Source organism: Coloeus monedula (assembly GCF_965178545.1).
Source record: "Coloeus monedula genome assembly, chromosome: 18".
NCBI lineage: Eukaryota > Metazoa > Chordata > Aves > Passeriformes > Corvidae > Coloeus > Coloeus monedula.
The window spans coordinates 2483785-2510100 of record NC_138798.1 but is presented as its reverse complement, the minus strand read 5'-3'; the positions used below and the strand labels follow the sequence as shown (position 1 = coordinate 2510100).

Here is a 26316-nt window from a genome sequence, read left to right as displayed (position 1 = left end):
AAGGGGCCAGAAATAATGGCATCAGTTTCTCAGACAGCAAGGGAAAAGCACACTGATGTTCTCTGAACACCTGGGACAAGCACGCTGCACGAGACCGTCAAAGGCAAAGGAAGACGGAGACGGGCTCTGCAGAACAACCAAATGAGGGAGGCTCGCTGGTCCTCTCTGAGGCACAGTGGCTGGGGGCAGGAAAGTTTCCTGAAAATACCTGGTTCAGGGCATCCTGGATACCAGGCTGGGTTCATCCTGGCTATAAAAAGGCTGACGGGAGGCCAAGAAGAGCTTAATGATGGAGGAGCTGTGCTGGGGACACCTGAAGCCTGCCATGTGCTGAAAGATGCTGAGGAAAAGAGAGGCTTAATCTGCTCTATGCCAAGTGCATCCTCACGCTTGGCTAAGCAGATGGATGAGACAGCCTTTTCTGGATGGATTAGAGGCAGGTTTGGTAGGATTTGCTTGTAATCAATACACACTTCATTTTGCACTGCCCTTCCTCCCCAGACCCACCTGTGTAACGTTTGCAGTGACCAGAAATTAGAAACTGGGCAGTAAACAATAGCAATCACAAATGAACCCAGCCTTTAACCATCAATTTTTGATAAAAATAGATGCCTGAATCCTGCTAAGCCTAATAATAGGGCAAGTAGATTATCAGAGGCCCAATTTAATGAGGCTTTACTACATTATCGTTATTAATGCTCAGTGTATTCAGAAGCAGGGAGATTATTCTTGTCTGCTTCAGTGAGAGAAGAAATCCATTCTGGGCACACAGACGTGTGCAGGCACTAACACCTCTGCAGCCCAGCGGGGCCAGACCTTGGCTGTGGCCTCTTCCCTCCCCACGTGGGATCCCAGAGAGGATCCCTTCATCCTGACAACAGAGGGGAATCCAGGCACATCCTCCACACTGACAGAGAGTCCCTGGCACATCCACACTCCCTGATCATCTCCCCTTCAGCTCGGCCCCATTCAGCTCTGCTCATGTGGGGGCAAACAGTGCTGGGAAGTCCCAGCTGAAGACGCTCCCTGACGCCAAGGCACTGTCAGCCAAGGCTATATGCACCCTGGATGGCTCTTGGAGAGCCTCGTCCTCCTCCCCTCCCCGTGGGAGCTGTCCCCTCCCCGGCGAGGCTCTCCAGCCTGTGAAATGTGGCCAGTTCCTAATTGCCCTCGCATTAGAGGGTGGCTATAACTCAGCCAGCTTTTGATAAAATAGCACTTACACGGGGAAGAGAGAGTTCCTATTACCGTTTATCAAGTCCCTGGAATGGGAGCGAAGGAGTCAGAGTTTATATGATCCGTCATCCAAATTAATGCTCTTGGCTCCACACTGCCTACAAAGGCCAAATGAAACACAACTAAATCAACACAAAACACACCGCTGGCGCTCCAACCGCCGAGCGATAACCGAAGATACGCCCGACGGCAACCCGGCACTGGGGAAAGGATCCGTCTGCCTGCCGGTGAGATCCAGGCAGGGCTGCCTGCCTCTGCCCAGCCCCGTGATTAGCAGCTCCTCTTGGAAGGCAGGGAAGAGAGGGCAGTGCTCAGGAAGGTATGGCTGGCTGGCCGCCCTCCAAGCTGATACAGCCGCAGCCAGCGGCTGCGAGGCAGCCAACGCCTCGGCCAGGATGTGTGCAAGACTTGGCTTTGAAGCGGATCCAGAGCCGTGTGAAGGATGTTGATCTCCGGAGCGGTTGCAGGAGTTCAAGCTCTCTTATCGAGCAGGGGAGGAACAGGAGTACCTGCTCTGGTGGAGTCAGCCCCTTGCTGAGAGGTGGCACAGGGCTGGTCTCCAGAGGGCTCTGCAGGCTGTGCTGGACTCTAACTCCAAGCCATGTGGCAGCCTAATGTCTGCAGTCTGGATGCCTGCCACTTCACTGGGATGCCTTGGAGAGCAGGGGAGGGAAGGGATGCACATGGATTTGCCAGGACTATCTGGCTATCTCCCTTCTAACCCCTGACCCACAGCCAGGATTTGTTCCAAGAGGCAGAGACAGCACTGAGACAGTGCCTGAGTCCAGACTTGTACTGAAATCAGGGATTTGGGGGAGCTGATTTCTCCCCGCAAGGCGACTCATCACAAACCTGCTGGTTTTCAAAACGGAGATGCATTCCCACTATGAACAGAGGAGACCAGCCTCTGTCTCCCCGGAGTCCACATGCATTCCAGACCCACTGTGGCACCCAGCACAGATGCACAGCCACACAGGGCTTGGAGAGCACACAGCTGGAGCCCAAGACCTGCTGAGACATTTGCAGGGATATAGGGAGGCATAATTACTTTCATTAACATGAAAGATTCAGAGCTCTACAGAGGAGAGAATAAAGTGCTTCATGTCATTAGTGCTTCGAAGAGAACAAAGCAACAAAAGATCCACCTGGATAACAGATCTTTGTATTTGATAATGGTGCCAGCAGGTCGCAGAGTGGCACGGTTGACTTCAACCCCTAAACCCTGCCTTGTACCTCATACCTACAAATCTGCTTCATCTCCTCATTCTCCTGTGGCCAGGAGGAGCTGCAGCACTGGGACATGGGCAGTGCAGAGCTCTGGGCTGGAGTGCCGGCTGTGGCACCCAGCTCACAAGGAAGCTGAGCAGTGCAGCATCAGATCTGCCCAGGATCTGATCAGGATTACGGCACAGGAGATCAAACCTGATTACCTGCCACTGGGGGGGAAGAGCCGGAGGGGAACTGTTCCACCTGGGCAGCAAACAGGAGCACAGGAGGATAAGATCAAGTGGAAATGGGACATCATGGGTGGCAACACCATGACTTAGGGGAAGCTCCCTTTTTTGCAAGGTGAGCAGTCACCTTCCTTGCCTACATGCAAAACATTCTGAAGGTGCGATGCACACATGGTGCTATTTAATGTTTGAAAAAATTGTGGCCAAGTGCCAGCAACCAGCTCTTTTTGCAAGCACATCCTTCTGTCCAGAGGGACATGACAGCTTGAGGAGTAACTACCTGGGCCTGGACACTGCAGAGCAGGCTGCTACAGTCCTGGCTGCCAGAGGGTGAACTAGTGCAGTGATTTTCCAGCAAAGATCACAGCCCAAGTCCAGTGCCCCTCAGTGCAGTCTCATCCACCCTCCTCTTCCATGCACAAGTAGGTGATTTTTGCAGCTGCACTCATTCCTGTGCGGGATCCAGCACTGGCAGACATAGTACCCACCCAAGCCCAACTTCTCTGCTCCTGACTGTGCCATTGGTGACAGCCTCTCTTCCTAACAACTGAGCCACGGGCTGGCTGTGGGGGGCAGGGACACAGACTCTGAACTGGAACAGACTCTAACACTCAGATTAAAAACACATTTAGAGGATGGTCTCATCAGGACTTCCCGTCTCTCCTTAACCTTGATCCCCAGGTGCTCAAGCTAATAATGTTTCAGATGTTCTACGGTGGGAACCTCTGAATTGCTCATTAGGCAGCCAAACCACATCAGAGCTATTCCGGGGAGAAAGCACTGGGAATCTTTACAGGAACCTTTGGACTCCGAGTCACAGTATTAGCATTGATTTTAAATGAAATAATGGTCCCCGCTGTGCATTAAAAGCATTCTTTATAGAAAGCCAGCAAGGTAGAAAAGAGCCATTGTACCCAGAGCCTTGGCATGCCTCCAGGCCCCTCTGCTCTCGGGTGAATGGCAGACGCTAATAAAGGCAATCTTCACCTCCTCGGCGCTCCACACTGCCCGGTGTTTGCTGTGGGCTCAATGAGACATGATGTACTGTCTAATGAACACGGGAAATTAGCCATGCCTCTCTCGTCCTGCCTCAAGATGCTATTAAAGAGCTTTCAGGGGTCGAAACAAGCTTTTGCCTAAGAGGGGGAAAGCTGCTGGCTGCATACAGCTGCACAGCCCGGGCACTCCGCGCGGATAAACACGCACACAGCCGTACCTTCCTTGTCACCAACAGCGGGGCTCCGGCTCTTCCCCCTGGGACTGCTGCTGGGCTGCTGCTGCTCCTTCTCAGCCTGCTGCTGCTGGGACTGTGAGAGCTTGCTCGGGGGCATGTCCTCACGGGCAGACTCGTGGGCTTTTGTGATCTGCTGCTGGTAGAGAGCCAAGGCGTGGGGAGGCACCTGAGGCTTCGCACTTCCACTCTGCAATATCCCCTCTGAGAAACCTTCGGAAATCTGCAAAGCAGTAAGAATTGGTGACACTCATCATATGCTGCTGACATCCATAACAATCTTTGAAGACATCAGGACCCATGAGAAGCCCCTGCCCCACACTATCACAGCCAAGTCTTAGCAGAGACCAAACAGGGCTTCAAAGCTCACTAGCCACAGGAGATTAAAAAAGCCCACGACAAGGAGTATCAGCTCTGTGCTGGTGATACTACAGGAAAGAGTGAGACTTGTTCAAAACCTCTCATCTATAGTTAGGTGCTTGTAGCTTTTGCCAGAAGTTACATTACAGCAGCCACATCTTAAGCTGCAATATGGGAAACTGGAAGAGCATCACGAATGGGTCCTCCCTGAGCATGCAAACCCCAAAGCAGGGATTTCCTCCCTGCCCACCCTGTGTCCCTGCTCCTCCAGTGCTGACCCTGGAGATACCAAGATGCTTCTTCTCACAGCCCAAGTCACTGTACCAGTACTTTCAATACATGGCTACTGGGTAGTCAAAAACAGGACCAAGCAAAGCTGCTGGGTGAGGAAGGTGATACCCTCCAAGCACGAGATGAAGTGCAGGGCTGGGAAGGTGCACTCTCTCTTTTTAAAGCAATGGGAGGCAGCAGTCATGTGGCAATGAAAAGCTTTTTCTGTCCAGACCTCCCACGATTTTCTGATAAAAGAGCTCAAGAGACATCCAAATGCTGCTGGCAGAGCTGCTCCAGCAGCTGGGAACACACTCTGCACAGGGAGCACCTTGCCTGGCCGGGGACTTGCACCGCCCAGGCACAGCTCTCTGTGGACCTGAGGCCATCCCCAGGGATGAGCACATCCTTGCAACCCTGACACACACCACGGAGCCCAGCAGGAGAGCATGCACGAGGTGCAGGCTGCCCTCTCCAGCAAGGTACTCACAATGGGAGGGATGGCAGCAGCTCTCTGCTTCAGCTGTTTCAGGTCCAGCGGCTTCTGCGGCGAGGAGTTGAGCCTGGTGTCGCTGGCGGTGTTGAGCAGGCTGGGCCGGGGGGACAGCAACCTGGAACCAAAACATGCACGTCAGCCATGGACAGGCTTCATGGCCCAGGGCTCCCCCACACTCTGCACCCCCGTTTTGTGCTGCCAAGCCTAGAGGACATCCTCTGCATCAGAGAGGAACGTGCTGGACCACTGCTCACTGCTGGGAATCTGGGCTCAAAGACAACCCCCATGGGACTACATGCTCAAACAAGACCCTTATGTCTGGCTCAAGAGGCTCTTGAGCCCACTTTCCCTCATCCCCATGTTATTTCTAATAAATTTGCTGCTGTCCAGAATAAACCTGAGGGAGAATGGACTCCAGAGCTGGGTGTTACAGAGCAAGTGACCAGTTCAGATTTCACTTGGACATCATGCTACCCTCCAGAGCTGAAATGTAGGGCTCGTGTGGCACTAGGGATCGGCCTCACGCTCTTCCTCAAGGACTGTCTTTTATCAAGGTGCTAAAGCCAGGGCAAGCCACCACATGCAGGCAACTGGGGCGCCTGGGTCACTTGAAAGATGAGAGGCTGGATTTGGATGGGATTTGGTACTCAGCAGCCCAGCAGCTGTGCAGCCCTGCACCCTCACCACTTGCTCTTCCCCTTGGCTGTTTGAGCCGCCTGGTAGACACTCAGCCAGCCGTGCAGAGCCCCTGTGCAAACATGGGGGGCATCCCTATGACACCACGAAAACGGGGTGGGATGGAGGTGTGCAAAGCCCATTGGTCAAACCCTCAGTGTGTCCAGCTCCCGAGCTTATGCCGAGACCTCAGAGACCACGTCTGTCCAGGCCATCTCTGCTTTCTCTCCCTCCTGACTCCAGTTTGTTGAAGCCAGTTCATAGCTTTCAAGCTTTACAGCTTGATTTGTTTATTTTAGCTGTTATTTCAGTGCTCTCTTCAGCCTATAAATTTCAAGGTCATTCCATGCTCACCCTTGGATGAATAAACAAGCGTGGCGGGGCCATGTGCGGGGAATAAACTCATCATGGTGCTGGGACTGCCCCAGCCCCTGCTCTGCACAGTGCCTGGCATCAGAGGGGAAGGGGACCCACCTCCACACTGGGACCAGGGTTAGGCACCCAGGGGAAACCAACCAAAGGACAGCAAATTTCAACTGCTCCCTAAATAATCCCAATGATGTCTGCCTGTGGAGCCACACGGGTGTTGTGAAGCCACACTCCTGGAAGGGTTCAACGCCCCAAAGTCTGCTGAGACACAGGGCTGGGGACAAGGACACCCAGCACTTGTTCCCAAGACCTTCATGCCAGGCTGAGCTGTGGAACCGCCACCCCAGCAGCTGCTTCGTGCGCTCGCTGGTGCTTGAAGAGGTACATTTAAGCACCCTTAAAGTCCCTTTAAGCACTCTCAAGATCTTCAGGTTTCCTGAAGCCCTCCAGGATCCTGATGCTTCGGAAGCCAAAGTCAGTATTAAATTCATCAGTATGCAAATTGCCTAATTTATTACGTCCCTCCCAGCAGATCTTGCGCCAGACGATGGGATGCCTGTTGGGTGCTTTGCTCTGGAAATCACCATATGAACAACTCTTGGCATCTCTTATCAACCTGCTGCCAGCCCAGTGCCTCCCAAACCCAACCACCAGTGCCTTAAGATGGCTGACGGCACTGGGAAGGATGGGAAAACAGAGCAGGAAGGGGTCAGGAGGCTCACAGCTGAGCTTCTGCAGTGTGGAAATGTCCCCTCGCAGGCACGAAGCTTTGGGGATGACCAGGACACCGCATTTCCCACACTCTTACTTCTTCTGACACAGAGACAGGTGGGCACTAGTTTAACTTCCAGGTGATCCAACACACTGACACGTGACCCAGCCAAACACGATTCCCCAGTAGTTGTGCAAAGGCAGTGGCTACCAGATCTCCACAATGGGCTCCCCCAAGACAGAGACATGGCTGCAGCATGGCAGTGGCCTGGCAGAGTCCCTGCACCTGTGGCTGAGCCAGCAATGGGACGTGCAGCACAGAGGTGGTCGGTGCAGGTGTCTCCTCTCCATGCTGCAGGTCTGCAGCGGTAGCTGTGCGTGGCCTCCCTCACATGTCCCCATCTGGCGTGACCTCCTGCTGAACCACGTCCTGGCTGTGCTTGCAGCAGCCCTCCTGCAGCACTCGCTGCATGGAACCGCAGACAACCAGCTGCCTCCTTCAGCTTGGATGAGTTAAGGCCGCGCCTCCTCAATCCTGGACGTGTCTTTGCTAGCGCGAACTGCAGGAGGACCAAAATAAGGCTGCCCCTACTCTGAACTCCTTCCTTTCTCACCGCGGGGACACCCCAGCCACCCTCTGTCCTCTTCTGGGAGATGCCGGGGACAGCTTGATGCTTTCACAAGCGCAGGGAAGAGCACCCACGCCCCGCTGGCGCTGGGTGGGTGGGCGAGCATCGGGTGATGCGGTGACGGGGCGGCTCACGCGGCAGCCCGGTCCTGCTCAGCGCGAGTCACGCTGCGGCAGCGGGGCTGCGCTAACGCCTGCGGGCCAGCAGCCCTCAGCCCACGGGGAAGGCAAGGGAGCAAAGCTACAGCTGGGAAGGGCAACCGAGTCCCCACCGGGAGCACGGCGGTGCCAAAAGCTCTGAGCCAGCTGAGGATCAACCCCGTGGGTGCTTCTGGGTTGGGAAGCGCCTGATGTCAGCGTCAGCTGCAGCCTTCCCATGCCGGCAGGCTCTGCTATCGCCCGCGCCTCATCACCACACCGGATGAGAGGAGTGGCCCGGGAGCTGCGGGACGCCTGTTTAATGTTTAATATTCCTGGAAGCTGGTAACTATTTGACAAGTGAGATAGGTGCTGACTCAGCGAGAAGCCGCGATGGAAAAGTCGTTCCCAAGACGACTTGCTCCTTTGCTGCTGGGAAGTCGGTACAAGCCACTGCTGTCCTGCTTTCGGTTGGGTTAATGTTAAACTGGAGGAGGACAGCACTGCTGGCCTCACTCTCCCTTACTGGGAGATTTTCTCCTGTCTGGGAAAGAGGGGAGGGTGGGGAGGGGTGGTGCTGGACTCTGCCCATTGCTGGAGAGGAGCATCGCAGCCAAGAGGCCTCAGCCCTGCCACGGGGCCGGGGCCAGCAGCACCCGCACCACCCCTTGGCACCGCCAGCGCTGCTTCCAGCTGCTCGGCAGCGAGGGGGGCTGCACCCCGGAGGATGCTCCGGCACCAGCAGCACTCATCCACTGGCTCCTGCATCAATCACAGGGGAAGCACAGAGGCCATTTGGAGCGGTGGGATGCACAACAGCTCCCTCCAACTTCATCCCACCACTTTGTTCAGTCGTTTTTTCAATAATCCCATCCACAGCGCTGCATACAGCTTTCCCAGCCTGGCAGGACCCATCTTGCTGCCAAACTGCTCCCTGTGAGCCCACAGAAAGGATGGGCTTGCACGACACTGGATGCAGGATGTTGGATGTGGGACGCCAGCCTCTAGTCCCTGCCCAGCTCTGAGTCAAGGAGGGACTGCTGCCCCTACATACAATGGCAGGGTGTACATGGGAGTCCTACCTGGCCCAGGAGCCATCAGAAAATTCAGTGCTACAAAGATGTGCCTATTCACACGTATTCTTTAAAAAACAGAGAACCCTCTCTCCATTTGTGAAGCTCTTGGGTGTGGAGGGCCCGGTGGGAAAAGCTGGGAGAGGAGCAGGATGTTTCTCCAAGGAGGAGGCCAGTGTTTCTCCTCCCTGTCCCAAGAGCCATCCATGAAGGGTCTGAGGTGCTCTTGGCTGCCAGGCTTAGGGGTGGGTGGAGGACTTGGGACCACAGTGGCTCAGGTAGAGACCCATTGGCATGGCCCCAGGAAAGCTTGCACAGACCAAATTCTCCTGCCTTTATGGCCAGGACGCATAATTTGCCCCTACACATGCGAGCAACATCTCTGCCAGAGGAGCAACTCGCCCCCTCTCTGCAGTGGGAACACATCCCTGATGTGTCTTTTCTCCTGCCAGTGCCAACTCAGACAGAAACCATCCTCAACCCCAGATGCTGGCAAACCAGCACAACTCCACTGTCCCCGAGGGCACATCCCGCTCCATTGCATCACCCAGATGGGCAGCTGCCACCAGCAGATGCAGTGGCTCTGCACCCAACATCTGCCCACGGCCATGTCCCAGAAGCACCCGTACGTTGGGACATCGCACTGCCTGTTGTGTCACAGCCCCTTTGGAAGCAACGGCCAAAGGGCTGGGGGCACGTGGGGACACAGCTGGGAAGTCCTTCTGCCTGGGGGAATGCCTGAGCAGTGATATTCCCAAGGAGGAGCTCACAAAGGCACCCATGGGCACTGTGACACACAATGGAAAAGCTCATCTGGCCCTTGGGTCATGCCCTTGCCCCCATCTCCCCACTCCTACCTGCTCTTGTCCACAGCATCCTGCTCATCCATCTCGTCTGCGCTGCAGGTCGCGCTGGAGTCGCTGTCGGGGTTCACCCCGGGGCCTTTGCTGCCCTTATGACTCTCCTTCTTCTCGGCCTTGGGCGTCCCCTCCGTCCCCGCCGTCCCTGCGCTGCTGACGCTGCTTTCCACCTTCTTGTCATTCCCCTTGTCCTTCTCCTGGCTCTCTTCGCTCTCCTCCTTCTTCACCTCGCTCTTGCAGGGCTCCTCGCTCACCTTCTCCTCCGGCTCCTCCGTTTTCACCACGTCCACCACCAGGTCCTCCGGCACCTTCTCCTCAGTGCTGGGTGGCTCGGGAGCTGTCTCCGGCGGGGGGCTGGCAGCAGGAGCGGGGTTGGCAGGGGGAGCAGGGGGAGCGTCGGGGGGTGTTGGAGCCTCTTCCCACTTGACTGCCGGTTCTGTGCCGGCGTCACCTCCCGGCCCGGGTGGTGCCTTGGCCCCGTTTTCGCCTCCTTCTTTGGCTTCGGGCCTTGGCGAGGGAATGCTCTCGGTGTCGGAGCTGTTATTTACTGCAGCTGAGAAAAGGGAAGAAATAAAAATAAGGATCAGCCTGAGATTCTTGCTTCCCATATCGCTGCCTCCACCCCCTCCCTTGGGAAGAGAACGCCCTCGTTCCTCTGAGGGGGAGATGATCCCGGGGCTGGGAGAACTGTGCTGGGATCCCTGGATCCAGAGCCTACTAAGCAAAGGGCTCCTCTGGGGGCCTCTCTGCTTGCCCAGCACGACTGTTAACCCCCACCCAAACACAAAACCACACACCCAAAAGCCTGGAGACTGACTGACTGGGTAGCTGGATTTTAAGGGAAAACCCTGGCTGCTGGCTTGTCTTGCAAGACAAGATCTGCTGCGTTCTTGCCCTCTCACCCATGGCACATGATCAGCTGCCCCAGACCAGGCACCTCACTGGCACCCTGCTTGCTGACTTGCATCGCCTGTGTCCCTGGCTCTGCCATCCCTGGGGCAGCTGGGATCATCCCAAAACACTACACGTGTTTGTTGTTATTTAAGCCACCGGTGGCAGAAGAAAGGAGGTCAGGGTCAGCAAAAGGAAAGCGCTGGCAGTGCTGCAGGACAGGTTAATTATTACACGGGAAGGATCATTCCCAGACCTGCCACCAGCAGCTTGACGTGAGCTGGAAGCAGGCGCGTCCGTGCGCCGCTCGGAGTTGGGTGCTGCCAAGAGATTGTTTCTACAGCTGGGGAGAGGATCGCTCCCTCCAAGCCTCTGCCGGACAAACATGGCCAGGGCCAGGAACACCAGGAGATTTCCACAGTCCCATCCCAGCATGCCCCCACCGGGCAGGGCTCTCATGCCCCAAAGGCTTCCTCACATGCATTCCTTGACTTGTGTCTCTCCACAGCAGCACAGCCAGCTTTCAAACGCTGCTGAGAGGAGTGCCGCAGAGGGACTGTGTCCTAAGAGCTGTACATCGGAGCACATCCGCCTTTCCTCAGAGTGAAATCGTACCATGCTCACCAGGAGTCTCAGCCTTCTCCAATCTCAGTTGCAAACAAGAATGAGGTGCCCTGTCACCCACCCAGGACAAGGTTCACAGTGTGTTTGGCAAAGCTCTTCCCAACTGCCACTTGATGCTACTCTGAACGCCACGCTGAGACATCCAACAGCATCTCTTCCCAAGCTCAGCCAAGCTCTAGACTCCCATGCATTCCCTTCAGATGCTGAATCCATAGTCTACACCATAACTCCCACACTGGGTCTTTCCCCCTGTCCCTGGACTGGCCACATGGCACCTGCAACTCCAAGGTATTGTCTGAGCATCCCCAAATGTCACCCTGGAGCCAGCGGCCATCTCCTGAGTGACACCAACCTGCATTTCATCCCCCTGCTCATGCTGTTCCACAGCTCTGTAGGACACCCCAGCAGCAGAACAAGAGCCGATGCTTGGAGGGTAAGGCTCAGAAGCATGTCAAGAGATCCGTCTCTAATCTCAAAATCATGTTGTTTCCTCTCAGGCCCTCTTACAAAGAGCAATAACTACTTTTTACTTTGCTCCTGTGAGTCACGTATCACCTCGCACAAAGATTTACCTGGAATCTGCCTTGTAACGAGTCACTCACGAGGACCATTTGAAAAGATTTCCCACTTCAAGACCCATTAGCCTGGGTGCTAAGCCAGGACCCAGCGTGGTGGTGCCAAAGTGCCAGTTACGTTATTAAACTACTTTGACAGAAGTCAAATGGGCATTGCTGGAAAATTGTGCATATTTTCTCTAAACTGCCGTGCTTTCAAAGCAATAAATGGCTGAAAATTGTCACTTTCAAGTAGTTTGCTTTCTTTGGTATGGCTGGGAGGGAGGAAAACGCTGCCTTAAAAGCGAAAGGAGGAGGAAAAGCCCCACCAAGATACAGCCTTGGGAGACCATGGCTTCCCCTGCCTTTGCTGCAGTGCTGGGCTCCAGGAACTCCATTGCCCAGGAAAGCAGCAATGCCCTACTGGGATGGGCGCACACAGGCCTTGGTGGGTTATCTCCCCTGGAGCCCATGATAAGCTCCTTGACAGCCCACAGTGGTGGCTGTCTAAGAGCATGCAGGGACCCTTCTTTGGAGAAAAACCCAAGAAATGTCATTTACACGAGGCCCTGGGAAGCTGCGCGCTCTTGGAAAGCGCACTGACGGAAATCAGAAACCAAAGGGCTCCCAAAAACAGCCATCCATCCAGACAGACACAGGAGGAGGGCAGGGATCCAGGGCACTCCTTGCAAGCGTGAAATCCAGAGGCATCCAAAATGCCACGAGTGCCTTGTGCTGTGAGACACCATCACCTCGGTGTGACTTTGGGGTGACACACCCCTTGTGAGCGCTGACATTTGCAGCCCCGGAGAGGCCGTGCACGGCGCCTCTGCTGTGACCAGGCAGCAAAGCCAGCAGAGCTGAGCACACTCCCTGCCACAGCCCCCACCGCCTCACCTTCCGCCTCCTCTGCCATCTCCTCCTCGTTGCCACTTGTCCCTGACACCTCCATCTCCTCGTCCTCAGCTGCGGGAGGGAAGGCGGCTTCTTCGTTCTGAACAGCGGCGCCTTTTTTCTTCTTCCTCTTGGCGTTCCTTTCTTTCTCCTGAGAAAGAGGAAGAGGATGGTGAGAGGCAAAGCCCACAGGGAATTACAGGGGAGCAGAGAGCCCTGGTCCTGCCCAAAGCATCAAGAGGGATGCTCACACTGCCGGGGACCCCCTGCCCTCGGTCAACCCTGTGAGCGCCAGGCTTTGGGACCAGACTCGCCTGTTGAAAGTCCGGCAGTGTGGTGTCACCTGGCCAAAAACTTTTGACTGCTGTGCAATGGCCAGCCTAGCTCCACATGGAGCTCCAGCCTGGCTGCACATGGAGCTCCAGCCTGGCTGCACACGGAGCTCCAGTCTCAGCCAGCAGCGAGCATTCAGGAGAAGAATGGCACAGATACATGGACAAGGGACAATCATGCAGAGGTCACCAGTGCAAGGCTGGCAAGAGCCCGGGGGTCACATATCTGCTCATGACACACATGTGATGTGTTGGTCCTGCGCACTTCCAGGCTCTAGCTCCAGCTACGCAAACACGCGTGGCTGTGACTTGACGCACGTCTACAGATAACGAAGCTGATGCCCCAGATACAGCCCAGCCAACATTTCCATGCACCTGCTTTCATGTTCCCTTTGGCAGGTGCTGCCAAAGAACTTAGACTCCCACGCCAGGGCAGCTGTCACCAGTGGACAGTGGCATGCTCAGTGCAGCACGGCATCCCAAAGGTGACTGCCCGGTGTCCTGGCTTGCCCTGAGACAGCCCCAACCTCCCTGGCTGGAGCACGTGCCACAGCCACGAGGGTGTGGACAGCTGCTCCCTCCTGCAGACCTGAAGGAAAAGTCTCGGCTTTGCTATTGTTTCCTGCTCTTGTTGCTTGAGTAAATATTACCAGTAGGAACAGGCTCATCATCTCCGGCTCTCCCTGCAAACCCCACATGAGTGACGTGTGTAGGACGTTTATTTACATGGATGAAAAGATAAAGCCGTGGTGGAAACGTTAACTTTGCTGCTGGATCTCTGTGCTGGGAAGAGCTGGTCCCCCCCTTCCCCCACCCCCAACTTCTCAATCCTTTAGAAAACTTCCAGATAAAACAAACAAATACAACTGCTTTTTGCTTGGAAACGCTGCTTGCTCAAAATCTATTTTTATCAAACTGGGCAGGAGAGAGGGGAAAAAAGGCACTTGAGAAGGGGCTCTGTGCAGGCATGGAGAGGCAGCAGGAGGAATGCCAGGCTCTGTGGTTCCCTTGCCCCATCCCGGCCCTGCCAGTGACGCCCTGGTGCTGCCGGCGTTCGCGCCTCTGCCACGGCAGCGATTCAGCACCGCACGTTCCTGTGTGAAGCAGCAGTTCCCCATCACGCTAACGCAGTGACAGAGCGCCGACGTTACTATGGCAAAGACTTCTCTGCCTCTTACTCACGGGTCCGTGACTCAGCCGCGGGCAGGAGCAGGCTCCTCACAGGGAATTAGCTGGGAACCAGCCTCTGCCTCAGCACCCTACTTGGCCAGAGCCTGGGGCTGGCAGTTGCTGGCAGAGCAGAGCAGCAAGTGGCCCCAGGGGCACTGTGGGTCCCTCTCCCAGCAGACCCCACTGCTGGTATTTAGGGAAAATTACGTGAAATACGGGCAGCAGAGCCTGGCTACATCTAGAGATAAGTTCAAGGCCACCACTTTGTCTCTTATCATGCTTACAGCTCCAGACTCCTTGTGCAGCCTTGCTCCTCTCTACCTGCCACCAGGTATTTCCTCAGGACTATCCAGGACTTGGTGCCACTCAAGCGTTCTGACTCGCCAAGACCACTGAGGATATACGCTGTGCACAGCAAGGACACGGAACCCTGCACGAGGGGTCACTCCATGCCTCCTACACCACAATGTCTTTCTGGGCCATCCCAACAAATTCAGCCTCTCCCTGAACTCACCACCTGATGTGGCAGCAACCAAACAGCTCCCAAACCCCAGTACCAACACAGAGCCACCCTGACAGGAACCTCCCATCAGGCTCAGCCTGTCCCAACAGCAGGACCAAGGCAAGTCAGACACACTCATTCCCTAGAAGCAGAGGCCTCTAGACTGCACTCCTGAAGCAGTTTTGCTGTGCAAAGCCAGCAACATCCAAAAAAAGCAAGGAATTAAAGAGATGTTGCTCAGAGCAGGTCCACAGAACTTGGTCTCCAAGCAGGACCAGCCCCAGCCCCGGGGATAACTGGCCCCTCTTCCCTGCCCAAGCCAAAACAAGCCGCAGCAGTCAGTAGACCGAAGCGACAATCGCACCGCAGACTGATCCCAGTGAAGACAGTGCCTAATCTCCAGCCACTGGCAGAAGGAGCAGCTCCGAGGACACCAATATATCCCAATGCCCTGCTTTCCTTAAATGCCAAGATTAGCGAGTGCAGTGTGCAGAAGGTCAAGGCTAAGTGACGCTGATGCCTGGGACACATCCGAGCGGCGCAGCAGCGAAACCAAGCCAAAACACACAGCAGGGCAGATAAGTGAAGCCTCAAGGTGGCCTGACCCTGCCCCAGCAGTAACAGGCTGCCTGTCCCAGGGTGCAGCTGGCTGGTTCGCTGCCTGTTTCCCATCCCACACCGGCCACTGCCATGGCACGGCCCCACAGCTCCTCAGAGTAACCTGTACACTGCTGAAACCCGGTGCCACACCCACCTGGAAGAGGAGGCTACAATATTAACGAGCCCCATTTGGGAAATAAATGAGATCTGCTAATTAAGTTTACCCTCATTTAGCATGAGGAGGAAAAGCAGAGCCACTGCGTTTCCCCACACATGATCAGATAGCTGGTGGTGGTGAGGTCAGGGAATAATCTGTGGATGTCATGGCAAAACTAAGCGATGCCACGCTGCTTCACCACGTGCTTCCACCGCAGAGGTCATGGCTGATACTGGGTATAGGATGAGATTCGGAGCCTCGGTTTGCTTGGGAATATATTTAGGAGTCAGGAAGGAAGGTCTATGGCAATTTAATCTCAGTTGTTCTTTTATTTTGTTCAGCTTTCTGGCATCTGCTGTTGCCACAAAACAATAGAGTACAATAAATAACAGCTGAATGTTCATTGTTCTTCTCCACGACCAAATCCCACAGCCTCCAATGCTCGAAAAATAAAATGATGATGCTGATATAAACTGCAAGTGAGAGTGAGCAATTAGACTGGAGAAGTCTAGCGGCTGCCTTGGAGGGACGGATGCAGGGAAAAATGTGGTTCTGCAGAAAAACACTTCCGTGATATAATTTCTGCAACATTAGGGAGCAGAGTAAATTAATACACACCGGCTCCACTGCCAGCAAAGCTGTATGATCTTATTTCAGATTCTCCCCAGTAATGAACAATGATATCTTTCTAATGTAACTTTTTATATTCAGAGGGCTTGATGCACATTTCACAGAATATTTCATTCCAGCCTTTATATGGGTCTGGGGGTCTTTTATATAGTTTGTTTGCTTTGTTTCTAAAAACAATTCGGTGAAACATGGGAACACAGGAGTGTCTCTGTGCATAGAGAATTAATAAAAAAGAATCGCCGATGTCTTCTCTTTCTCTCATTCCTATAGACTGACTAGGATATTAAATTCCTGGGTGAGTCATTGAATGTTTTCCTGTCTTTCTTTTTACTCTTGCTGTAATAGCTTGCTTGGAAAGATTCCTGCATTGAACATTGTCCTTTGCATTTTCAAAGCACCCCTTGGGGGTTTAGCCATGTGAATTCTATTAGCCAGAAACTGGGAACCCCAGGATACTCTACAAATGAAATAATTATAATCTTTAGTGACTCTAAGCAGTCCAATCTATCTCCAGAACACCAAACATGCTCCACTACATTCACACCCTGCTCCACATGCCAGGGAAGAAGCAGTGTTAGCCCCACTGGAAGGGGAAACTGAGGCACGGAGAGATGTGCGCATCTGCTCACAGTGCTGAAGAAAACCTGTTTCAGAGCCAGGCTTTCCTCACATTGTCAAAATCCTTGATTTTCTCCGGGGCAAACCAAAGCAGTTTACTGCAGGTAACTGCAGAACCCGCAAGGCACAGACCCTTGTGGCCCAGCCGGGCTCTCTGCTCACTGGGGTGGAACAGCACAACCTCACCAGAGACAAAGTATTTGCACAGCCATCGGAACTCGCATCCTGGCCAACGCACCACAGCCCCGCTCCTCAGCTCCCGGCGTACCAGCCACGCTCCAGACACCCAGGCATCTCCCCTGCAGCAACTCTGCCTCATGCAGACCTCCCAGGGACAGACGGGTGGACAACCCTTTCCTGCGCCACTCCACAGTCTCCACAGCTTTCACCCAACATGATAAAGGCCCCCCTTGGCTGTGGGAAGCATCCAAGGATTTGCTAGGAAATATCCTCAGTGCCTAATGCAGGCCGGGACAGGGCTCTCACCATTTTCAGTTTGTGCTGCTGTAGGATCTCGTCCAGGTTCTGCCTCTTCTTGTAGTTGAAGTAGAAGTTTTTGCACTGCGACACAGTCTTGGAGCCCACCATCCTGGCAATGGCCGACCAGTTCCGCCCATGCTCAAGGAGACCTGCGGTTGGAGGAGGGAGAGAGGAGGAAGGTTTAACACCAGATGCGCTCGCACAAGGGCAGCATTATCCACGCAGAACGGGAAACCTCCTCCGTGCAAGCCAAACTCCACAGGAACAATATGGTCACTAGCACCTGTCTGAATGGCTGCTAGGCCAGGGGATGACCTATGAAAGCCTGTTTTTCTTTCCAAAAGGAAAAAAGGCACTATGCTGACCGTCTCTGGAATAAAATACATCCCACAGCCACGTCTCGGCCAGCCACTGAGCAGTCATGAGGACAAGCGGTGTTCCCTTTCCTTTGGGACGGCTGGAGCAGGTGTTGGCATGCCCAAGAGAACTTGGGACAGCTGCTCTCAGTCCCTAACACGAAGCAAAGGCTCTTCCTACTCTCCTGTGTCCCAGTGATGATTTCAAGAGGGGTGGCAAGGCACACAGCCCTGTTAGGGAAGAGGAGGGAAGCCCGAGCAGGTAAGTGGCAGCATCCCAGCAGGGAAGCCCAGGTAATGTCCCGGGCTGGGAAGAGGCGTGCCGGGGGATTAGAGCTCATCACAGGCTCATGAGCAAAAGCAGCTTCCCAGGTCAGGCATCATGCCAAGGGCTGGCAATCCTGGCCAGATGGTGCCACCCCAACACAGGGCTCCTGTCAGCACTGGGGCAAACCCAGCAGGGTGGAGGAGGATGAGGAGGAGGAAGGAGACAGTCAGCACCTCGTGTCCTTGCCATCTCTGCTGGGGTATCTGGGCACCCCTGGTCCTGCAGATGGAGGTAGGACTTACAACCACAGCCAAGAGGTGGGTGCAGTGGCACCCCAGGCTCCTGGAGGTGGCCTGCAAATGGACCATCCAGGCTTTCTGGGAAGTAATATCTTGCTGCCTGCCATTATTCCTGCTGTGCGGCTGGCCCTTCGTGTGGTGTCTTGTGGGGCTGGAGCTGCCACCAGCCTGTGGGACACTTCCAGTCTGGCTTGCTCCTGACTGCCCATGTGGTGCCACCATCAGGCCAACAGTTCCCTAGCCCTTCGCTGCACCTTGTGAGGATACAGGATGTAGTCTGTAAGCCCAGGGGCACTTTACTGCCACAGAAAGGTAACTTCAAGATGAAAACCAGCAGGGAATGAACCTGCTGAGAACATCTTTCTCCTTTGCTGGGGGATTTTCTGCCCAGAGATCACCAGCCACAGAGCCCTGTGTGGTTGGGAGTAGGCACTGACCACTGACTCCATATCCAAGTCCCTCCCTGGCTGCTCTGACACCATGGTGCTTGGGACCATGGTGAGTCCCACACCGGGGCTCCTGGCATGGCTGTTTGTGCCTGGGAACATGGCAGCTGTGCCCCAGCCCTGCTGCCAGCCTCCTGCCAAGCTGCTGCCATGTGTCAGCCCGGCCCTTAAAAGTGCCAGCCCAACCTCTGCTTCAGCCCAACAACAAACCCCAGGGGACGGGCTGATCTCAGCACAGCCACACGCAACTGGGCCCCGGGGAAGCGTCTCCAGCCAGGATCTGTTCTGTGAGTCCGTGCAAGGGGAGGGCATGGCTGCATTGAATAGACGGCACCATGTACCCCCAGTGAGATGAAATCCCCCTCCCTGCTTCCCAGGTCCTGGAGAAAACCAGCAGCACCCAGCACAGCAGGAGTTAACATCCAGCTGGTGCCTGTATCCTGCCCGTCCCAGCACCAGGCTTATCAAATTGCATGTACGAGGCATCACATGCACTGAGCACCAGAAAGGCCCTGGCAAGCCAAGAAACAAGTTTGAGCTTTAACTCTGCAACTCCCAGCCTCGCTCAGCCAAACCCACGACCTCTGTCACCCCGCTGGCGGGCTGGGACTTCTTAGAAAAAATAATAGATTAAAAAAATCACATCCGGCCACCAATCCTGAGGCAATGAGTGGGGCAGGAATCCTCCCCCTGCTGTTGCTGAATGCCGCAGGGGAAAACAGGACAGTCCCCAGTGTCACAACCCATCCCCTCTGACACAACCCCCTGCTGCCATCCAAAGCAAACAAGCAGCTCTGTCCCTCTGCTCATCACCGCACTGGTGGCCCAGCACCAAGAGTGACAGCCGGGGCCAAGGCTGATTGTGTGCCCCGGGCAAAGCTGAAATGAAGACACTGGCAGTGGTGTGGATGTGCCTTGAGCACGGGTGCTTCGGCAGGAAAGATGCCAGGAAGCAGGACCTGGCATGGCAGGGCTGGGGGGATGTGATGGATGTCAATGTGAGCAGTCCCGAGTGTGGTGTGACCTTTACCAACCGCAGGCAATGCCAGCTCCTGGCTGTCCTTCCCCCTGCCCAGGATGGCTGTGCCCCTGCTCACTGGGACACTGCTGAAGGAGCCTGCAGCTGACTGGGCAGGTGGCCGCATCCATGCTGGGCTCGGGAGGAAGAGGAGGAGGAGGAGGAGGCTGCCTGCAGCCCCTGCCTGCGGGACCGGCAGGGAGCCCCACCACTCTTCTTCTACATGAAACCAGAGCGAAACAGCAACACCTGCTTCCCACGCTGTAGTTATCTGCACACTCGGGAGGGACCAGCCGAGACACCCCCGGACGTGCTGGTAAGCTCCCGGCTCGCCAGGCACCCCATCTCCATGAGCTCCTTCAGCAGAGCCACCCCCAGAACCTGCTCCCCCTGCCCTGCGCTCCCCGGCACACCAGCCCGGCACGGCAGCACCAGCCCGCCCCGGCACACGCGGCCCTTCGTTCCGCGTCGCAACTGAAACTATGACTAATAACCGAGTTATCAGATCCTCAGGAAGGCTGAGCTCCGCGGCTCGGGGCGGGGGCTCCGGACGCAGGGTCTGCCGCAGGCACGCAGCCACACACAATCTTGAGGTTAACCCCATCCTTCGGACCCCAACACCCGACTTACGTGCTCCGGCGGGCAGGGAGCACACCTGGAGTGTGCAGCGGGTGGGCTGGGAAGGACACGGCTGTCAGGGCACTTCTTCAAAGCCCCCCCGGGCACGGCAGCCCGCGGCAAAGCGCTGCGAGTGCTCCGCTCACACCCTCCCCACGCATTTCGCTTTCGCTCCCTCGCAGCAGCCGGAGACAGAGAAGAAAGCAAAGCCGGTTCCTTAAATCCTGGGGGCGAGAGGATTTCAGAGCCATGGGCGGCCGGGAGCGGCGAGCGAACGGGCACCGAGGCTGGAAACCAGGTCACAGGCGGCAGACTCCTGACCCCGATGGCAGAAGTTGGTGGGAACACATGCTCCGGCCCCAGCGCTCTTCCCTTTGGAGCGAACAGCGTTCTCCGCTCTCCTCCCGCTCGCTCGCCGGAGCGTTCCAGCCGGCTGCAGCCGCGGTTGTTAAGGTGGATGGAAGCGCCGCCAGTATTTTCTCCCCTACCTCATCTCCTTGCTCAGCAGCTCGGGGCTATGGGGAGACTGTGCAGTTTCAGGAGATGCCCGACGTTGCCAAGAAATAATAATAATTAAAAAAAAAAAGAAAAAAAAAAAAAAAGGCAGGAGAAAAGCGAAGGGGCGGGAGCGCGGCAGCTCCGCTCCTGCCAGCCCGGGGACGGGGAGCCGGTGCCGTCGGTATGTGGCGGAGCAGCGAGCAAGCTCTAATCTGTTCCTCTGGCTGACCCGGGGCTCGTTGCATCTGAATGTGACCTCTAGACAGAGCATTAATAACGAACGTGGCGCTGACCCAAGCTGACAAGGGGTGCGGCGCTTGGCACCCGCTCCCGCCCTCCCTCGCTCACTTTCTGTCTCCCTCGCTCTCGGCTGAATGTCAGCGGCAGGGGGAGGGATCCAGGAAAACAAAGCTTGGCTAATAGTTTTCTCCGCTCTCAAGTGAATCAAAGGCGCTTTTCTTTGGGGACGTGCACGCCGGCGAGCCCAGAGCCGCACCGACGGGGTGCCACGGCGCCCCAGGACACCTCGGCCCTGCAGCTGCTGCCCTGGCACAGGAGGGATGGGGAGAGGTTTGGCACCGGTGTCGCCAAGGGCGGACCGGGGCCTCTGCTCCCGTACAGCAAGTGGAGGCTGGAAGGAAGAGGAGCTCGGAGAGCGGGGTACTGTGCTCAGCATCTCGGGGAACAGAGAAGAAACCCGGAGGGGCAGCGTGGCGGGCGAGGGCTGTCAGCTCGCACCCCCTCGGCTCGCTGCAGCTGGGGGTTTTCACGAGAGACATTCCAAGGCTCTCTGGCACGGCTGCCCAGCTCCACCCTGGGCTTGGTGAGGGCGGAGAGAGCCCGTAAAAGCGTCCCTTAATGGGAGCTCGTGTGGATTAACAGACCAAGGTTATAGGGGAAAAACCAAGTGGTATCATTCCCTACGCCCGACGGTACCTGGTATGATCCTTCAGTACCTCTTGCACCCACGCACCCCCTTGGGAGTGAGCATGGAGGCAGTTCTGGCTACGGCACAGCCAAAATGTGCCGCAATCCTATTCTGGAGAAAGACCAGCCCTACGGAGTCAGCGACACCACCCAAAGCATCCCGAAAGTGTGGTCTGCATCGCTTTCCTGCACTAACCTCGGGGTGCTTTGCAGAGGCTCAGAGAAGGTGAGTAACTTCTCCAGGGCCACGGATCAGTGGGTGGCAGAGCCAGGTGCACGCCAGGCTCTTGATGCTGTGCCAAGGGAAGCAGTGGGGATGGTGCGTGGGGGGCGAGCCCACATCCCCGCAGGCGCTGGGGTGTTGCCGGAGGGACCATGGCGCAGGCAGCCGGCTCGGTGTGCTCTCGCTGCCGCGGTGGGTGATGCCCTTCCTTCCTTCCTTCCTTGGTGAGCGATGCCCTTCCTTCCTTCAGCTGATGCTGGCACCAGCCTGCCGTGCTCCCAGTGGACCTCTCTTTTGGTGACTGGACACAAGCACGCCTCTGACACATCCCATGGCTACAAAGGAGCTTGCAGCTGAACTCCCCAGCACCTTTCACACCCCATCATGCCACTTCTCTGCAGGGAGGCAGTGTCACCAAACAAGGTGTGGGTACCTGACCAGCAAGGAGTTGGGAGCCCCAACCAGCTCAGCTCTAGTGCAATGTCCCCTCTCTGCTGGCCCTGGCTGGAGACCCTCAGCTCCCAGGTCTCCCCTTTGAAATGGATGGTTCCTAGATCACTGCACCCACCTGCTGCAAACCCTTGAGCCCTGTGCCCTGATGCAGACCTGCCTGGCTTTACTACTCCTACTACAGCATGCCTTTTTTGCTGTGTCCTATCCTTTGACACCAGGGGACAGGAAGTCCCACTCAGGATGCCTGCTCCTGGAGATGTGCCATCCCTTCTGGTCCAGCATGGCAATGAGTACACGTGGAGCAGCCACTGCTGGCAGGCCCAGCTCTCTTCTTTCACCTGGTTCAGATACTATTCCCGCTCCCTTATTGTTGAAAAAATAATACTCAAAATTAAAATGTAGGCAGCAAATTATAGTAATTACCCAGCAGTTCCTCCTGACAGGCCTATTGTATTCCATTCACTGACACTCACTAAGCAAATCCTCGCAGTTTGCTCCTACACACTCGAGAAACATTCAGCCAACGGTGGCACAAAGTGCAGCTCCAGGGGCATGGTGGGCACCTGCACCACAGGCACAGTCCTGGGGATAACACCTTGGCTGAAAGGCAGCCAAGCACCAGCCTGGGACGGCAGGGATGGGGCTGCAGTCAACCACAGCCTCACTCAGAGCAAGCGTGGCTAATTTACACCTTGGACACAGTTGTGCCCTCATGGTACCCAGTCTGCCCCATCCCAATAATTTCCACCACGTCGCTTCGTACAGACTTCATGACGAGCACCAGGCACATACATCACTTTGGCTGTGAACACTGGGATGGTGAGGTTGGGCTCTCCTCGCTCTGAGCTCCCTTTGCACCCCACCTGGATAGACAACATCTGAGTGGGAGACCCCAAGGCACATCCCACCCCAAGGGCACCCAGAAGGACAACGTGCAGCGACAGATGAGCTGCAAACCAGTTTCTCCAGCCCACTTTTACTACTATCAGAAGGTTTTCACAGTTGTAAATACCTCTGATGGGAGAAGGGAAGGCTCCAACACAAGCACAGAGGAGACGAAAGGAGGAAGGTATGGAGCTGCTGGCTCCCCAGCATCACCCAGCCAGCTCCTGCATTCCAAAGGTGATGTAAGGTGGCTGACTTTTATTTTAGTTTTATGAACAGAATGGGACTGGGGAAAAAATGGTTCAGGTCAGTCCAAAACTCAGATGAATTGTTGTCAGCACTGAAAATACGCATTCGAAAAAGTGCCTTTGGTATCCAAGGGAATATTTTGTATCTACCCAGAAGGAACTATACAGGAGTCTTCATGGGTTATTTAACTCTCTGTCTTCAGTATTTTATATATTTATATATATATATATATATATGTGTATATATAATTTATATTCGTGCCCAACCCTCCTCTGCCTCATCACGCTGACTCCATCCTGTGGCCTCTCTGTGTCCTCTGCATGGGAAAAGGTATAAAGAGCCCCAGGCTGGCTGTGCCCTGGGGAAAAGGAGCACAGAGCCTGGGCAAGGCACGGGAGGACCTCAGCAAGAGCCTGCCACTTCCACCCGCCTCTTTTCAAAGAACAAAACCACTTGTTAGACACCACGGGAAAACCCCGAGCTGGGCGAGAACAGATACCAGACTTTAAACACTAACAAAGGTCATGTCGAAACCTCCCGGTTCATCGAGTTCAGCTCCAGGGTTATTGCAGCTGCCCTGAAGCACTGGCATTGGTGGTGACACTTGGTGGAGGGGCTGGGGGGACAATAAACCCACCCACTGCTGAGGCTGGTGCTTGCCTGCTGCTTGCAGACCCCCTTCCAGCCTACCTTCAACTCTTGGCTGCGTGGGCTCATCCAGTAGGTCCCCCAAATGCAGGAACTGCCTAAACATTGCCTTTTAAGGAGCAGCCCCATCCCGCTGCTGAATGCCTCTGCACCCTGCTCAGCAGCAAAGCAGTGGGTGCTGCCTGCTTCCCGGCTTGGGAAGGGAAGGGGGAACTCCTCGAGCAACTCAGGTTAAATCAAAACCTTCTACTTCAAGGATCACAGCCATGGCGCAAGGAGATAATATCAGAAAAACACATCCCCCATCGTTATCCCAATCTCTGCACATTTTGACAGACTACTGAATCGAAGTTTATTGCATAATGAAAGTGTCATTAAGCAAGAACTTTCCTCTTGCTGGGTTTTTGTTCCCCTATTTAAGTTTAGTAACATGGTACTCCCCTTCACTGTCTCCCCTGGCAGACACAATCCTGCCTTCTCCTGACTGGAAACTCCCTGTGCAGCTCTGTGACTGTGAAGAGCAGGCAGCTCTGGTGTCTCTCTGTCCCAGGGCTGTTTTCTCTCACCTCCCTGAACACAAATGACATGGAGTTTCACGCCACGCACAAGAAACCCAGGGGTGAACAGCAAGGCCAGGCTGATCTCCTGGTTGGCAAGTGCTGGGAGCAGAGGTCACCGACCGTCCCCTTCTGCCAAAGTACCTGGGGTGGTAGGGCTGACTTTCCCTGGGACTCACATCTTGCTGAACTCCCTAAACCAGCCAGCTACGGGCTCTGACTGGTACCAGTAGGGAGGAGGGTGCCTTGGGTGGCCGAGTCCTTTTGGTGAGGAGAACAGTGCCTGTGTCTCTGAGCCCAGCCTGAACAGGCCACCACCCCCTCTGCCCCTGCCCAGCCGTGCTGGCAGCAGCTCTGCCACCGCCTCCTCCAGCCTCTGAGGTTACCTCCGGAGTTTCACAGTTGCTGTGTCTCGGAAACCCCCACCACGCAGGTCCCTGGAAATGCCAGACACAGCCAGTTCGAAGCATTAAAGCGGCTGCTTCCTGGCAGAGGGGAATTTGGCTTTTCTGTAGAAGTCTGGTGTTGCAATCTCAGTTTCCCAGGTTGTAACGAAGGGAGAAACAATCAGCCATTGGGCTTTACACCAGCAAATCTCCCTGCGTCCTCCTGGCCCCTGGGCTGGAATAGTGCTGCATGCTCCCACGCTTCATCCTTCCTTCACACAGGCTTTGGCAGCTGGTGTTAAGACTCCTTAAGTGCACCTCCAGCATCCAGCATAAAACAAGAGGCACTTTTTAACAACCAGATGCTGATCTCCAAAATAAAGCAGTGCTCGGAAAAGATCCCTCCAATGACCCTCCCCTGCCAGCATCTGCTCGCCCCATTACCTGGCCCCAGGCCAGTTTGCTTGATTAAAATCTATCTATTAAGTTTTGCGACTACAGAGAGCCCCGTTCAGCAACGCGCAGGATTGGCACAGGGTTGTAAAAGAGGGTTGGAACAGCTTAAAGGCGAGCGAGCCAAACACTTTGGGATATTCACAGGCAAAGTAATCCAAGTCCACAGCTCCCATCGGCACCTGGGCAGCCGGCGCTCCAGAACATGTAATCACCATCCCAGCAGCAGGTGCATTTTCCAAGCTGAGCCGAACCTGCTAACACGCCTATTTGCCTTTGCCATCCCCGAACGGCACTCATTTCCATTTTAATTTCCCATTTACAATCCTCTCCGGGCCAGGAGAGTCGGCAGCAATGCAAGCGGGATGCACGGGCTGGGGATGTGAGCTCGACAGCCCATCAACAGGACGTGACTTTGGCAAAAAATTAAAGCAGTGAAAGAGCTGGCGCAGGAGCGGCACGAGGAGGGGAAGTGGCAAGAAGGGCTGTGCTACACTCAGCACTTTTTAAAAACGGTCTCAGCAAAGGCTCTGAATCAGCTCCAGGATGTAAAGTCACCCCACGCTGCCCACAGCCCTGGCTCTCGAGAGCTCCCCAACACGTGCCTGCGGAGTGCTGGGGTTCACCGTCCTCTCCCTCAATCCCAGAGCTGCGAACACAGGCAGACACTCTCTGTGTGCCTGGAACAGATCACGCTGAAACCATAAAGCTCCGAAGAGTGGGGTGAAACTACATCCCATGGTACAGGCACCAGCAGCTCCAAAACTGCAACGGACAAAGCATCTTCCCCATTTCCTACAGCCAACTTCTGCCTCATGGGACATGCGTGGCTCCAGCCACAGCCCAGACATCCCTGGTGTTGGCACAGCTCCTGGGGCTGGAGAAGCTGAGCATACTCCCTGCCTTCCCCACACCCTCCCTGAGGCGCACTGGGAACAAACCAACAGCAGGACAGGCAGGTTCCGGCCCCACAGCTCAGGACCCACCACCCTGCACCAATGCCAGCAGTCAGATGCTGTCCATTCCCAACTGCTGGATTAGCTCCAGCACAGGCAATAAGAGAAAGAAAACGAGTGTCT

At 55.4% G+C, this 26316-nt stretch overlaps 1 protein-coding gene across 8 annotated transcripts in view; it reads right to left on the bottom strand.

The window, feature by feature from the left end:
• Window positions 1–26316, bottom strand: part of NCOR2 (nuclear receptor corepressor 2) — a 228483-nt gene that overhangs the window by 25875 nt on the left and 176292 nt on the right. For all 8 annotated transcript variants that reach the window (XM_082293756.1, XM_082293762.1, XM_082293759.1 and 5 more), the window contains 5 exons: window positions 16960–17102; window positions 12468–12615; window positions 9499–10054; window positions 5042–5162; window positions 3907–4144 (listed from right to left, as the gene is read on the bottom strand). In XM_082293756.1, coding sequence (XP_082149882.1) covers window positions 3907–4144; window positions 5042–5162; window positions 9499–10054; window positions 12468–12615; window positions 16960–17102 — 1206 coding nt within the window. The remainder of the gene's footprint in view (window positions 1–3906; window positions 4145–5041; window positions 5163–9498; window positions 10055–12467; window positions 12616–16959; window positions 17103–26316) is intronic.